Source organism: Equus caballus, chromosome 8 (genome assembly GCF_041296265.1).
Source record: "Equus caballus isolate H_3958 breed thoroughbred chromosome 8, TB-T2T, whole genome shotgun sequence".
Classification (NCBI taxonomy): Eukaryota; Metazoa; Chordata; class Mammalia; order Perissodactyla; family Equidae; genus Equus; species Equus caballus.
This window is the reverse complement of record NC_091691.1, coordinates 51,474,287-51,491,710: the sequence shown is the minus strand read 5'-3', so window position 1 is coordinate 51,491,710 and position 17,424 is coordinate 51,474,287. Positions and strand designations below refer to the sequence as shown.

At 33.7% G+C, this 17,424-nt stretch overlaps 1 protein-coding gene across 1 annotated transcript in view; it reads right to left on the bottom strand.

Moving 5' to 3' along the window:
- The window catches only part of SMCHD1 (structural maintenance of chromosomes flexible hinge domain containing 1), a 137,500-nt gene that overhangs the window by 37,156 nt on the left and 82,920 nt on the right, over positions 1-17,424 (bottom strand). Inside the window, exons 31-37 of the mRNA XM_023647549.2 lie at positions 15,235-15,314; positions 14,862-15,019; positions 13,427-13,542; positions 12,264-12,328; positions 2,976-3,063; positions 2,223-2,354; positions 1,205-1,357 (exon numbers count right to left, since the gene is read on the bottom strand). Of these exons, the coding sequence (XP_023503317.1) occupies positions 1,205-1,357; positions 2,223-2,354; positions 2,976-3,063; positions 12,264-12,328; positions 13,427-13,542; positions 14,862-15,019; positions 15,235-15,314 (792 nt within the window). The remainder of the gene's footprint in view (positions 1-1,204; positions 1,358-2,222; positions 2,355-2,975; positions 3,064-12,263; positions 12,329-13,426; positions 13,543-14,861; positions 15,020-15,234; positions 15,315-17,424) is intronic.

Here is a 17,424-nt window from a genome sequence, read left to right as displayed (position 1 = left end):
CAATAACTACCACAAGGCTTCAAGTGTACATACCCTATCTCTAATCCTACTTCTAGCAATTTCTTTTTTTTTTCTTTAAAGATTGGCACCTGAGCTAACATCTGTTGTTAATCTTCTTTTTCTTCTCCCCAAAGCCCCCCAGTACATAGTTGTACATTCTAGTTGTAGGTCCTTCTGGTTGTGCCATGTGGGAAACCGCCTCAGCGTGGCTTGACAAGAGATGTCATGTCTGCGCCCAGGATCCGAACTGGAGAAACCCTGGGCCACCGAAGCAGAGCACCTGAACTTAAGCACTCGGCCATGAGGCTGGCCCCTATAGCAATTTCTTAAGGAACTAATCAGATATATGCAAAAGGATATACACAGAAGAAAGCTGATGAAAGTACTGCTTTGATAAAAACAAGCTTTGGAAAGAAACTAAGTTTTCACTTAGGGGTGATCAAATAAATTACAATTATCAATACAATGATGTACGATTATACTTACTGATGAAGAAATATATCAAAGGTGTTAAAGATGAAGATTTTTATAAAAGCAGAGTTCTATTATATTAATGAAATTTTACACCCTCTATGTATATAAATCATATACACACAGAGTATCCATGCAGTGTTAGTGTATGCACAGAAAAATCTAGAAGGCTATACATTAAATTGCTAATCATTGATATCTCTGAAGGGTGATGATATAGTGATTATTTCTGAAGTTCTTGCACTGTATATTTCTTATATAAGTAAAGCTATTTCTATTTTGGAAAAAAACGAGTAACAAAGATAAGCTGTTGTATTAAATTTTTCTAGTTATATGTACGTTTTACCAGGGCTATGTTTTATTCTGTTTCTATCCACGGAATGGTAGCTTTTCAATGAAACATGAATATCATATTATCGCTAAAGGTAAAAACCACTACAATCAGAGAATACAGTCATCCATAGGGAAACACGGATCTTGCTAATAGTAATAATGATCCTGGGTTCAATCTGTAATAGCTTAGAGCAAAATCATAAAATATTTCAGCTAACTTTCCAATTTAACGCTATAATTGGAGCATCTTCCTAGATACACATACAAAAGAACAGATAATGCAATATTGTAGTTTAAACTATTCTTCATAGATACAGGTACAAAAGAAGAGATATTACAATATTGTAGTTTAAACTATTAAATACAGAAATCCTATCTAACAAAAGACATAAAAAATTACCGTGATTTCAGCTGAACCTTTCACAAAGGGAAATTCAAGTGTTCTAACTTTTCCAATAAAGAGAGGTGTATCATTATCTTCCTCATTAGAACCTTTGATGGTAGCTATTACAGTGCCAACCAAATCAATTCCGGTATAATTGTTGTAGTCATCCTTAAAGTAAAAAATAAAAAGTAACTAATCAGAAGAGTTCCTAAGAAAATTAAATCCAGAGAAGGACATGTATACATCAGAAATATGACATGTATTTATAAAGCCCCAAATGTTAAATTATACACCTTCTTCTTACTCCAAGCACAGAATTCAGTTCTCAGAGTAGGTGCTCCAAAGGCAGGAAATAATTCCAGAAACCATAAAAGAACTAGAGGCTTCCATCTAATGCAATGGCTCTTAACTTATATAAAGGACTCCCATTTTAAAATTTCACCTTGTTAAATGTACTTTCAGCATCTATTGAGCTGGCAAAGAGAAGTTAAGAATGACTCACTTATCTAAAACAGGAAAATAAACTGAAGGTGTTAAGTACTCCCCAGCTACTGTGTTTTATATGTTTTCATTAATATTCTCGGCAGCCCTATTGCTGCTTACTCTCTGGGTAATCAGAAGCTTTGAGGAGCTCACTATGATCAGTCATCAGAGCAGATCTCCAAAATAAATACTTATCTCCTGTCCCCACAGGGAAATGGACATTGAGGAATCAATTTACTTCACATATATTCATAAGACATGCATGAAATAGGGGATTAAAAGGTATATATTAACAAAGGTAGTCAGATTTCTGCATTTTTTAATCAGTTCTACTTAGTTTATCTCTAGATTTATTTTATGTATAATGTTATGCACTCTCTCTGTGTACTCAAGTACAAAGATATTTATAAATATTTCATTCATCTGCACAAATTTTCCCTATAACTTTAAACTGAATAATCAAGATATGGTTCTATGACTATCTTACACTCTAAAACTGGAGATAATTTTTCTTGTTATTCTTCGTAATTTGGAAGTAAATAAACATTACCGTGATATTAAGATGTAAATCTTTGACTAAGGTCCTACTGGCAACTGAGCGAACATTGGAAACAGCTGGTGTAGCTGGCTGAATTTCCGGAACTAACTTCACAGGTTGATTAGGCAGAACATCAACTATAACCTTAGAAAACAAAAGAAGCATTGTGAGTAACAATATATTAAAGATTTAGTATTTAAGAGAAAGAGAAGAAATAATGATAATATATACTAAATGAAACGTTACCTTATAAAATCTATTTCCACTAATCTCTTAAAACTAATCAACTTACTTTTAAAAATTCAGGATAAAAGGCATTTCAGATTAATGTTTGAATGTTAACCATCTAACAACAAATTCAGAGGCATTTAAAAATACAGGTAATTTTTTAAAATTTACTACATAGCAATATTGAACGGAAATGACATATGTTAAAACTATCTTAAACTTCATTATCCAGAATTCTAGCACCTGAAACGTCATTAATTGAAAATTTTTCATGTATGGTTGATAGGAGCAACTTACTATGACACAGGTTAAAATGCTTATTAAGTGAGTCTTCAATATAAAGAAAGATGGAAAAATAACTTCTGTATCACGTCAAATTAATCAACATAATTTAAATATATTCTATTCTAAATATTCCTGAAATTAATATTTATGCTTTGCATCCAACAATTAATTCCTTTTAAATAAAACATTTCATTCCTCAACTAAATGAGAAAATGTAAAGCTAACTGTGGTACAGAGAGAGAGTAAGCAAACCTGTTCACTGTTAAGAATATTTGCTTTATCCATCATAAAACCAAACTGGATACAATATGTCCCCACTTTGTTAGGAATTGCTTTATCCCTAAAGAAAAAGAGAGAAGATCCTTGACAATTTTAAATAAAGGGGGAAGGAATTCAAAGCATCAACATTTCTGTTCCTTCCACAAAAAGCTAATGAGTAAGAAGAGCATTACTATTACAACATTCACCTTCATTCAACATGTATTTCCTGCAACATTAGGATTAATCTCAGGTCCCTCTTACCTGGACATTCTTTCACAAAACATTTGGAACACAGGCTCTGGATACGGCAAAAGTTGAAAGAATTGGAATATACAGTTGACAGAGTAGTAAATATAAAAAATGCTGAATTGTATGTCAAGTAAATTTTGCTTCATTTCTACATTACAAATTTCCAATGTACAGTTTTATATTTCAAAATTATAGGATATCTTGCTTGACCTTTTTATGTTGCTTTGTTTTCCTTTCAAGTACTATTCTAAATATGTAACTTTATATCTACAAGGCATTTACTGTGATTGCATTATCAATAAAGAGTTCAGTACCTAATAAGATGTAAGGTTACTAGCCTGTTTTGGTCACACTTAAACACAACAAAAATATGAATGACATTCTATAGTATACCTTGCCTGAGATGTGCAATGTGGTTCATGATCTCTAAAGTGGCTTTTACATGTCATTCATGTTGTCAAAATATTGGCTTAACGCAGTAAACAAAGGCTTTGAATACATATCTGAATTGAAATTCCAGCACTGTAACACATACGTAACCTTGGAGAAAAATATTAAAACTTTTCCTAGGCCATGTTTTCTTCAAGAGGATAATTCCTAACACAGTTACAATAAGAATGAAACAAGACTCCTGCTTCCAAATGACAGACCAACCATTCCTGATAAAGACAACCATTAAAAAAGATATGTACTTGAAGATATTTCAGAGATAATAAGCAAAAGTGAAAAATAATTCAGCAGGATCTAAAATAGCATGGAGACTCTGGGAGGTGAGTTTCACACTTAAGGCTGCTTTACTCCTGGGAGCATATCCTAAGAGTAAAAGTGGACCTAAAGCAGAAAGGCTCCAAACAGAAAAGCAACTTAGCTTTGAATCATCTCAGTCTCTGAAACTGGACTGAAATGATAACAGACTGCCAGAGGCCCAGACAACAGACAGAAGCAAATGTAAACCCTATCTGGAGAAAGATAATTTCTTAGACTTCAAATTATTTCTATAAATATTCGTAAATAAAATCTATGGTTAAACCCAAGTATATAAAGTAGCACAAGAACTAGAATTAAAAGCAAAAGAAACAAGGGACAATCAAAACAGACGGAAAGGAACTCAAGATAGATTTTAATAAACTCTGATTACTGCTCAGGGTAATAAAAGACAAGACTGAGAATTCCAACAGAGAACTGGACCTTAAAAAAAAAAAAAGAACTAAACATACCAAACAAATTGATAATTCAAAGATGGATTTACTAGCAAAACAGATACCACTAATTAGAGATTAGTCAACTGAACGGAGTTCAGAAAAAAACATCTAGAAAAAGAGAGACAACAGAAGAGCAAATAGAGAAAAGATGGTAAGAGACAGAGAATACTGTGAGAAGGACTAATGTTCATCTAATTAACAGTGCTAGAAGAAGAGGGAAAGAATGAGGCAGAAGCAATATTTGATGAAATAACGGCTGACAATTTTTCAAAACTGAACAAAGACCACAAAACCAAAGCCTATGAAAACCAAGGACAAACAAAAAGAAGTTCACATGCAGGCATGTCACAGTAAAGCTGCTGAAAATAAAACTCAAAGCAACCAAAGATGAGGGCAAATGATTACTTTTCAAGATAACAACAAGACTGACAGTTAACTTCTCAAGAGAAACGATAGGATAGTGAAGGATGGCTTCAAAGTACTGCAAGAAAGAAACAGCCAACCTAGAATATCATATCCAGGAAAAATAAGTGTAAAGGTCGAATGCATATATTTTCAGGTAAAAAGAGATAATTTGTCACTGGTACATGTGCAGTAGAGGAAATACTAAAGGAACTTACTCAGATGGAAAATGATCCTAGGTGGAAGCCCTGAGCTGAGTTGAAGATTAACAGAAAAGAACTTAGTAAATCTAAATGAACACTGACTATATAAAATAATAACGCCTTGATAGGTTTCACATACACAACAACAAAGGTATGTAAGTTGGGAGAGGAAAAATGGAATTTAAGTGTTCTAAGATACCTGCTCTGTCCAAGAGGGTAAAACAATGTACATTGTCATTAGACATGGACACAACTATGCATGTTGTAATCTCTTAAAAAAAGTCACTTAGAGAATAGAAAATGATTGTATAACTACCAAGTTAATAAGGAGTAGAAAAAGACAATTAAAACACTTAATAAATTTAAAAAAACCAGGAACAAAGAACATTTGTATCCAATAAAAAACAGTCACATATTAGATTCAAAAGCAAGTGATTTGGTAATTATATGTAAGATCTAAACTTTTTAATTAAAAAACATTTTTAAAAAACTATAATACCATTTATAAAACATCACTTAAAATATGAGAAATAATGAAAAAAGGCATTTCATGCAAACACTAACTCCTGGTGGCTTTTGTTCCATCATTCATCTGGATCCTGTTATCAAAGTAGAGTTCAAGGCAAAAAGTATTATTAGAGAAGAATATGAATACTTCATAATAACAGCTGATTCAATCTGCCAGGAAAATATAATATTCTAAGTCTGAATATAAATAACAACATAGCCTCAAAATATATAAAGTAACCACTGACAGAACTGAGAGACAAACCTCTTAACTGACAGATCCACACTCACACTGGGAGATTTAGCACAATGCTAGAAAAAGTAGACAAAAAAAAAAGACAGAAAAATTAAACAAAATGATTCACAAATTTTGACCTAATGAACATAAATAACACTGTACTTCAAGTGCAGTATACATTATTTTCTAGTACACATAGAACATTTACAAAAATAGACCATACACATATACTACAAAAACAAGTGTCAAATAATTTCAAAGGACTGAAGTTATACAGAGTAAGCTTTCTGACCACAGTGGAATTAAACTAGAAATCAGTAACGAAAAGAGATAAGAAAGTCCCACAATTTCAAAATTAAACAATATATTTCTAAATAAAACATGGGTATAAGATGAAACCACAATGGAAATTAGAAAATATCTTGATGCAAATAACAATGAAAATACAATGTAAAAAAACTTGTGAGTGTTCCTAAAGCTGTGCTTAGAGGGCAAGCTATAGCTCTAATATATATATTATATATATAATATATATGTACATATAGTAATGTATATTGTGTATACATGCATATATATACACACAAAAATAAGTGAGCTACGCAACTACCTCAAAACCTTTAAAAAACCTAGAAGTTGGTTCTGTGAAAAGACTTATGAAATTGAAATAACCTGGTAAGATTAATCAAGCAAAAAAAAGTACAAATAACTAATGTCAAGAAAGAGAGATCACTACAGATCCTAAAGACAGTAAAAAGGAGATATAATGAACAACAAATTTGAAAATTTAAATAAAACTGACAAATTCTTAGAAAGTTACTAGTTACTAAAACTGACCAAAGAAGACATAGGAAATACAAATAGTCCTGTAACGGCTGAATTTGAAGAAACTGAAAGTATAACTATAACCTTTCCCCTCAAAAACTCTAGGCTCAGATGACTTCACTGATAAAATCTACAAACATTTAAAGGAAGAAATAACGACACTCTTATCTTGCACAAGATCTTCTAACTATTAAACCAAGACTTAGGGACCACTTCTTCCAGTTACTTTTGTGAGGCATACGTGACTTAGATATCAAACCTGAAAAAAAGATATACGAAAGAAAATGCAGGCAACCTTGACTCATTAATATAGACGTAAAAATCCCACACTAAAAATTAGCAAAACAAACCCACTGATATATAAAAGAGGTAATATATGATGATAAAATTGGGTTTATTCCAGTAATGCAAGATTGGCTGAAGAAACATTCAGAAGAAAAATGTACTGTAATTCACCACATTAAAGAAAAATATCATATATTATGTTAACAGATGATAAAATCCAATGTCAATTCATAATAAATAGAAATTCTCTTAGTAATGATTAGAAATGAACAGTCTAATAAATACCCACCAAAAGAAAAAACCTAAAGCAAAGATTATACCAATGGGTGAAATGCTGAAGTGTTCCCTTTGGATTGGGAATGAGATCAGAATGATCACTCTCATTACAGCCACTTCACATTCTACTGTAAGTCCAAGCCAGTGCAGTATGGCAAGAAAAAGAAAACAATGCATAAGGACTGGAAAGCAATAAAACTGTCATTATTCACAGACATGAGTGTGCAAATATTTTAAAATCCCAAAGAATCTACAAATAAAATTGGAAATAAAAAGGGTTAACAAAGATGCTGGCTACAAGGTCAAAACATACAAATCAACTAGATTTCTATAATCACAACAAACAGAAAAAAATTTTTAAAGGATATCATTTACAATTAGCATCAAAAATATCAACTATCCAGGCATCATGCAAAGTGAAATAAGTCAGACAGACAAGGAAAGACAAATACTGTATGATCTCATTTATATGTGGAATCTAAAAAATCAGAACTGCACAGAGAACAGACTGGTGGCTCCAAGAGGCAGGGGGTGGGCGAAATGAGCAAGGGTGGTCAAAAGGTACAAAGTTCCAGTTAGAAGACAAATAAGTCCTAGGGATGTATTGTACAGCATGGTGACTATAGTTAACAATACTATACTGTATATTTGAAAGTTGCTAAGAGAGTAAATCTTTCAAGTTTTCACCTCAAGACAAAAAAATTTATAGCTATGTGAGGTGAAGGATGTTAACTATACTTACTGTGCTAATCATTTTGCAAAAATACATACATCATCATGTTGCACATCTTAAACTAATACAATGCTATACGTCAGTTATATATCAATAAAACTGGAAAAAATATCAACTACCTAGGAAATCAATCTAAGGAGAGATGTATGACATCTCAATTCAAAAAATTATGAAATGCTATATGAGAAAATAGAGGGATATCCCATATTTGTAGATTGCAAGATGTTCCTAAATTTCTACCCAAACCAAATCCCAAGACGTTTTGTTATCGAAATTGTTTTTTTATTTGAACTTGATAAACTGATTCTAAAATTTAAATGGAAAAATAAAGGGCCAAGATACATATGAACAACAAGGTTAGAAGATTCATTCTACAGGATATATCAGACTAATCAAGAAGGTAGGGTATGGGAAAATACAGAGAAATAGATCAAGAAATCAAAATAGGGAGTCGAGAAATAGACCCACATATATATGGATACATAACTTATAATAAAGATGGCATTGCAGAAAAACGATCTTTTCAATAATGCAGGAACAACATAAACATGACCCACTACCTCACACCATAGATTAGAAATATTAATTCCAGGTATGTTAACCAAAAAGAGTAAACATAGCAGATCTAAAGCCCTGCTTACAAGGTTGGCCCTTGGCTGGAATTTGTGAACCTAGATTTCAGGAAGGTTCCTACCACTATCTGGTACGAGTGGCTCACAATACCTACAAAGAACATGGTTTATGAGAAACACTTGCTTTCCTTCTGGGAATCTGGAATTTTGGTATGTGCTAGGCAGAGGCTGCCTATGTGACCAGGCCCCAGTAAAAATCCTGGGCACTAAGTCTGTAATGAGATTGCCAGGTTGACAAGATTTCGTATGTATTAGCATAACTTACTGGGGCATTAAGCACATCCTGTGTGATTCCACGTGGAAAGAACCCTTGGAAACTTACATACGTTTTCTCTTGGTCATTGCTCCATGCACCCTTTCTCTTTTTTGATTTTGCTTTGTAACCTTTCTGTGAATCTTCCTAATGAATCATCAAACTTGGGGGCGGTCTTGGAAACCCCTAACACAATAATGTGGTACAATATCTTCATGACCTAAATATAATAAAAAGACTTAAAGACACAAAGAGGGCTACCTACAAAGGAGTAGATTAACAAATCTGATTATATAAAAATTAAAAACTTCTGTTCAAGATATCATAAAGGGAGTGCCAAAGCAAGCCATGGGACTGGGCAAAGATATCTAACAATAAAGACTTATATCCAGGGCCAGCCCTGTGGCCGAGTGATTAAGTTTGCGCACTCGGCTTTGGTGGCCCAGGGTTTCGCTGGTTCGGATCCTGGGTGCAGACATGGCACTGCTCATCAGGCCATGCTGAGACGGCATCCCATATGCCACAACTAAAAGGACTCACAACTAAAAATATACAACTATGTACCGGAGGGCTTTGGGGAGAAAAAGGAAAAATAAAATCTTTAAAACAAATTACGTAAATATTGTGGAGTACAATGAAATAGCCCAATTACTACACATTTTAATAGATTCATATAATAAAAGATAATATGATAGACAAAAGAAGGCAGCACTGTCCTTTGTAGGCTGCCTCAATCAGTCCCATGCAATAACGTGGGCATACCTTAAAGATCTATGGCAAAAAGACCTATGGCAATGTTATTCAAAGTGCAGAGCAAGGACAGTTGCTGGTATAAACATTTTGTTACTGGTCTGCCACAAGATAATAAGAAAACTCAGATTATTCAGAAATATATATAGCAATCTAACATTGCCTTGACAACAAGTGCACACTCAGAGAACCTTTTTTAAAACAAAATAAAATAAAAAGCATCAGTGTAGAATAGACTGGAAATTTTTAAGAAAATAGAAACTAGTCTTTTTGTACAGTTAGTCTGAAAAAGCAGTGGATTAATATAGTAAGCATTTTGACCCTATTGATGATGATTTAAAGAATTTTTAAAATAAAAGAAACCTTAGGATTCTGGGAAGACGGTGGGAGTAGGAAGCACAAGAATCTGTCTCCCCACCTAGACAACAATTGTACTGCAGAATCTGTCTGATGTAACTATTTTGGAACTCTGGAAGCAACTGAAGGATTACAACTTTCAGCAAGCTGGAAGACTTGCATAGTAAATTGTGGTTAATTTCAGCTCTTAGCACAGTAGAAGCTACTCATTCCCCACCTCCCAGCCCCATGGCAGGCAGCTGTGCACATGTTCCTGGGCAGCCTGTGCATCGCTACAGGAGCCAGGGTGGGCAAAAAGGCCCCATCCTCCAAATATTGGGGATTGGTGCACTGATTGCCGACTGTTGCTTCTGATTACAGAGGGGCAGACAAAAAGCAGGCAGCCGCTGTTGTTGCACCAACCCACTATTGCAGGGTCCTCCTCACCCACCAGCTAAGTGACTTCCAGTGGGATTTAAAGAGCCAGAACCCTTTCCTTCCTCTCTTTAATTTTCTCTTCTTCTCTTTAAGAGCCAGACATTAAAAAACAACTGCATATACTGAGGAAATTAGAAAGTGATTACACATGCCCAGGGAAAGGCTCAGAAAAGACCTTAAGTTTACAGCTAAGGCTGATCCTTGGTAGAGAAAGAACCTATGATAATCAAGAACACAAAAACAATGAACAAAAACAGTAACAAAACCCAGCAAACCCTGAGGAAGGCAAAGAATCTGAATTCTGGAGTTACCACATTAGATTCACATGTCTAGTTTTCAACAACAACAACAAAATCACAAGGCAAACAAAGAAACAGAAAACTATGGGCCAAAGGAAAAAACCAAATTGACCAAAACTGTTACTGAAAAACACTAGATGGCAGACAGACTAGACAAGGACTTCAAAATAAGTATCTTAAGAGATGCTCAAAGAACCAAAGGAAGATGTGGAGAAAGTCAAGAAAATTATATAGGAAAAGAATGGAAATATCAATAAAGAGATAGAAAACCTTTTTAAAAAGAAACCAAAAACAAATTCTGGAGCTGAAATGTATGAATGAAGTGAAAATTTCACTGCAGCTATTCAGATTTGAGCAGGCAGAAGAATTACAGAACTTGATTAAGACAATGGAAATTACAGAGTCTAAGGAACAGAAAGAAAAAAGACTGAAGAAAACTGATCAGAGCCTAAGGGACCTTTGGGACACCACTAAGTGAACCAACATGAGCATGTGAGAATTCCAGGAGAAGAGAGAAAGGGATAGAGAATTATTTGAAGAATGGCTGGCTGAAAAGTTCCCAAGTTTGATGAAAGACATGAATATAAATATCCAAGATGCTCAAAGAATTCTAAGTAAGATGAACTCAAAGAGACCCATAGCAAGTCACATTATTATCAAACTTGCAAAAGACCAAGACAGAGAATATTGAGAGCAACGAGAGAAGACTCAAGAAGACTTTGAGTTAGACTCTGAAACAGAGAGAAGTAAATCATTATATACAAGGGATCCTCAACAAGACGATCCGATTTCTCATCAAAAAGTTTGGAAGACAGAAGGCAATGGGCCAATTTATTCAAAGTGCTAAAATAAAAAAACCCTGTCAACCAAGAATCCAATATCCAGCAAAACTGTCCTCCAAAAGTGAGGCAGAAGTTCAGACATTCTCAGATAAACAAAAGCTAAGGGAGTTCATTACTGCTGTCCCCGGCCTGGAAGAAATGCTCAAGGGAGTCCTGCAAGGTAAAATGAAAGAACAGTAGACAGTATCTTGAAGCCATATGGAGAAATAAGATCTCAATAAAGGTAAATACACAAGCAATCATAAATGCTAGTATTATTCTGATAACAACCTGTAACTGAACCTTTTGTATTTTACATGATTTAAGAGACTAATAGATTTAGAGAAACAAAACCAGTATTAGTCTAAAAGTGAAAAGGACATTTCTCATAAAAAATACAGAAACAGACATAATCTATTCAAAGCCATTTTTCAGATTTCAAAGTAGTGGTTCAGAATGAAGACGCAATATCTCAAAGTCACATAGTTAAACAGCAAAAAGTTAGTTCAGTCTTTTTTACTTTGTAAGATCTGAAGTTTAGAATTATAGAAATTTCTTATATAATAAAATATAAAGTGGTCTAACACCACAATGTAATTCTTTTTCTGACGGCTTTAATAGTTTTGAAAGAAAGGTATCACATCACAACAATCTTCCCCCATACCACTTTACAACGTTTACAAACAAGACACACATTTCTCAAAAAACTTCCTGACAAAAATTTTGAGATACTAACACATTCTATTCAATCATAAATTATTTTTCCCTAGTTGAGCAGGTAAATATCACCAAGGTTGAATATGCATAAAAATACAAAATGATTTGAGAAATACCTGAAGTAGAAGCAGCCATCTTCCTTGTCATTATCTTTTATTTTATTACAACTGAATGTTTCTGCCTAGAAAGGGAAGTAGGAGAATGGGGGACAGGGGGAGAGAATCCACAAACATTTAACACAGTATATTTAGGATGAAAATTTATATTACATTCACTGAATGTGAATCCAGATCACATCTAGATTTATAAATACACACACCTATAGGTATATATCTTTACAATGTATGTAAGACACAATACTGAGATTAGCCATGGTGGAAAGACTTACCATTATAAGCAAACAACAGATCTCTATGGTGGTGATATAATTTTAAGGTAACAGCAGTGTGATAAATTAATGGAAGCTAGTTTCCTAAAGAGATGATTAAAATGAACCATAAATCCTGAAAAGCATTCTTAAATTGGGATTCTCTGATATAGTTTCAGGTTTAGTTTCCAAACTGAGATTTATTTTCGACTTGCATGGTCTGGTATGATAGCGAATAGTTACAAGTGGCTACTGAGCACTTGAAATGTGGCTGGTCCAAATTGAGATGTGGTGTAAGCATAAAATACATACCAAATTTCAAAGACTTGGGAAGATAAAAGAATGTAAAATCTCATTAATAAATTTTAAAATACTGAATACATGTGGAAATGGTAATTTTTGAAACAGGTTAAAAATACCTTAAAATTAATTTTACTTATTTTTTATATTTTTAATGTGGCTACTAGAAAAATTTAAGTATCATGTGTGACTGGAATTATATTTCTATTGGACTGTGCTGCTTTAGACTCTCAAACTGTTCTTCCCACTCTATGTCCCTTCTCAACCCTGTAGTTTATCCATCACATCTCTACTCATTTTCTATATTATCTCTTAGTGAAGTTTAATGGCTTTTTGCCTTGTGTTACTGTCCTTTAGAAGAAATAATTTCAAAGTGTAAAGTACCTTAAAAGTTCAAGAAAAATCACAATTTAGGCTACTCTTTTTCAACAGCATCAACACAATTTTGAAACATACTCTGAAGTATTTTTTTTCCTAAATCCCAAGTGATGAAGTGGGTTAATTTCTAGTTCTCCAATATATACACATCGCATTTTCACATTAAATTACATTCAATTTTAAGTTAAAATATACGAGCTACATTTAAATTCTAAAATGCTTTCTATGACTCACATTTGCTGGTGGTCGGCTCCCACTGTTAGACAGCTTCCACATTTTCATAGTAATACGTGCTGGATTAATATTTTTAATGATACTGTCATCTTCAGAAATAACAGTAATCATAAAATCTGTGATCACAGTAAACATTAAAAAAGTTATTTTCTTTCTAGTTCAATTAATGGATTTGGCTAAATAATTTTAAGTCAAAGTATCCATTGTTATCTTGTCTAAACGTTAACAAAATTCTGATGAAGAAAATAAAACTACTTTTTAATCAGCATCCCCACAAATTTGTCTAGAAAACTTAGTAATCATGACAGAGAACATGCTAGTGCTATATCTCCCCTAGAAATCTAACAAATACATCTTTGCTATTAACAGTCCCTTGTCTTACTGTCACAGTCTGACATGCTGTTAAGTTCTACCACGCAAGACCAAAAGGTTAGGCTGTAAATACTCAGCAACCTAGAATTAGGACAAATGGTCACAAATCCATATGCTTTATGTATTCCAAGAATACAGTGTTCACTTTCTTTTATGATTTTCAATAGCATACCGTATGTAAACTATTATTATATATAATAATATCCCCCTTATATTTATCATCTGTAACATTCATTTGACACCTGTTACAAGTTTTTTAATCACAGGAAATAGGTCTTATCTCCCCAAACAGATTTAAAACTCTGAATAAAAAAGACTATGTATATATGTAACTTAATCATTAAAAACTGTTAATTTTTTAAACTTTTTGGTCTGCTTTTTTCACTGTTTATAACTACGTGGAGGAATTCATCCCTTCAAAGAGCAGTTGTCTTCAAGAAAATTATCTGTATAAAGCAAATACTATTTCCTATTGACTTGGCACCTGCCACACTACACTTAAATTATTTGCTTACTTGATTGTCTTCTACATTAGACCAAACTCATTGAAAACTGTCATCTTCATTATTGGAACAAAGAGCCCAATATTTATGGCCTGGACAAAGCAGGTATTTAGTAAATGTGTGTTGTCCTGAAATATCTTTGATCATAAATTATATTGTGATGTATTTCCATCGAAATTAAGTTAAAGAATCCTGGTTCTTTTTGCTTTAAGATAACACTGCAACTTATTTAGTGGACCATAACCCCAAAGTTCTTGTCATTTAGTTCATATTTCTTTTGCCAAATTTCACAATTCAGTGAATGAAAAAACAAACTGAATTACCTCAGGCTATCAGTTTATTTATGAACTTTTAGTTCATTCTTGACCATTAATGGAATGTAGGACATAGGGGCGACAGATGATATAGCTAAGTCAAATGTACTTTCTTTGCCATCTAAAAGGCTCCTCCTATGTGCTTGCTTTTTTATCATGCTGAACACCTGGGATAAATAATTTATTCCACTCATGTAAAAGGTAAATTACCATTACTAATTTATCTTAAAACTGTATATAACTCACCAGTGAAAACACCTCCTGCTAAAAAGGAAGCATCTTTGTCATATTTAACATTGAGACGAATGGGTTTTTCAGGGTCTGGAAGAATCATTAACTTAATTATAGGTCCTTCTATGGTAGTCTTGTTATAGACGGCTTTAATCTGAATAGTATGCTCTCCTCTAGCAAGAAAAAAAGGGGGGAGGATTCAAATTACATTAGTTATAATCTAAAAATTCTTTATACAAAGTTTAAGTCATTTAGGAACTCTACTCCTCTTCAGTTCCAATTTCTGCCTAACACTAAATAGAAGGCTAGTTATTACTCTTAACTTCAGCAAGTAGTAAGAAAAATCAATCTCTATAATATCAATAACTCTCAAACTTTTGGTTCTTACCTAGGGGCATAAACACTGAACACTCCCAAATTAGCCTTGCCCCTTTCATCTGTTTTATGCTGTTGGTTTGAAGGGGTGAGCTAAAAACAAAACAAAATGGTTAATTAGAAAATTCTAGAGATCAAATTCTTTTTCTCTATTATAATGTTCTTTCCCTCTATTACTATTTTAAAAGTTAAATTTTCACACACTTCTAAAACTTAAAATTTTCTAATTTGAACTAGTTGAAATAACGTAATATGAAATCACATAATCCAAAGGATAAAAATCACTCATCTTGTTCAGTTAAACTAGAATTTAGTGTATTTCAGTTATTAAGTTGCAGGATTCGGTGTCCACTGTTTCACTAACAGTGATACCTCAAGTGCAGTTTGGTTACAGAAACACTGAAGGTATATTCCAAAATCAGGGGGTGTGGGAGAAGGCACAGGAGATATAAACATAGATACATACACATACACTTAAGTGAAGGCATCATAATACTATGTCCATTGTTACTTCATCTTTCTCTTTATGTTTACTCAGATGTGCCTCTTAACTCTTTGCTGCAATACCACCTCTGTGGTGATAACCAAGTTTTAACTTTCAAGTGATTAAGAATCAGTGGTCACACTTCCTAATCATTGGTTAGAAGAGTCTGTCAGCCTTTTGCAGATGCTTCTCTAAAAACTAAAACCATACTCTTATTTGGGGTAGAAAATAATCACTGTTTAACTCTCCTGGAAACAAACATTAAGAACAAAAGTGAATTTGCAGATTGTAGTAGCAGAAAATCAGACTCTCTCCTAATACCCATTTCTGCTTAATGGAACCTAAAAATTAGGTAATTATGGTACATGAAGACAAAAAAAGCAATAGTTGGAGAGGCAGAAATGAGGAGTAATTGAAATGCTAGAATAAAGTCCTACATTTGTACCTGTCCCGTTTACCCTCTGATCCATTGTCTCTCAACCCATCTTTCTCAAAGTATTTCTTCCATCTGGGTCCTAAACCCTTGTAGCTAAGTCAGAGAAGTAAGTCTTCTATTTTAGGCTGTATAGTAGCAATATCGTAGTCTTTTGGCTTAACAACCCTGACTCTGATTACTTTACTATGAAAACAAGGCCATGTGGATCACAAGTCATTCTTGGCACTTTAATCTCCCAAATGACTTTTAAGATCAACTTCTCAGGTCCTGGGAAATCCCTATTGGGATTCTTAATGAATTAACAGATTAATTTCAAGAGAACTACATATTTACGTAACATCAACTGTTTTCATCCACTAAAACATAAAATGTTTGTGGAAGGAAACTCGAGCCTGGCTAAGTATAACCCCATGAACTCTCCCTGCATTGCATGGCAACAATCTGGCTGGGACAAACGAACTCCCTGCAACCAACAGAAGAGACTGGGTCAAAATACAACTTTGCAAGGGATTGGCAGCTTCTCCCCTTTCCCTGCACACGAGGGCTTCTAATTTTGCACCAGGCATCCAAAGTCCTCAGTAGATCCTAAGCAGCTGGTTATCCCAATATTCATGTAAACAGCAGGTACCTAATCTTGCACTTCCTAGTATCCAAGCACTATGTTTGTACCGAAACATTACAAGGCCACGTGCATGCTTGCCCCATACCCTAGCACACAACTCAGAATAGGTCTAGCAGCTATGCCCAAGTCCTGGTAGCTCTCCATAAGGTAAGTAGAGGTCAGGTGCTTGCATGACTCTTTGCTTACCCTCAGCTTCTCAGTTTCCCCAATACCTGTTCCGTAACCCATACTGCAGATCATTGCATCTGTCTTCACTCACCTTGTCCATCTTATCTACTCATCCTAACCTAAAATCCAAATATTAGCATTATAAAATGAACACTCAGTCATAATTGTAGAATGTTGAACCTTGTTACACTGCTTACAAGATAGAAATTTTACTTCCTCAAAATAATTATAAAAAAATCTTTAGGTTGGTTTAAACTAAGCAATAATGAAGATTATGTAACACTATATTAAAAAAAAAGAAATGTGTTACCTAAAGACATTATCATTAGAAAGAAACTCAGAATTTTAAGTAAGTGAAAATTACTTAAGGACGTTTAAAACTTACTTTTATTGTTACGTATTTATTTTTTTCTGAGGAAGACTGGCCCTAAGCTAACATCTGTTGCCAACACTCCTCTTTTTGTTTGAGGAAGATTGTCAGTGAACTAACGTC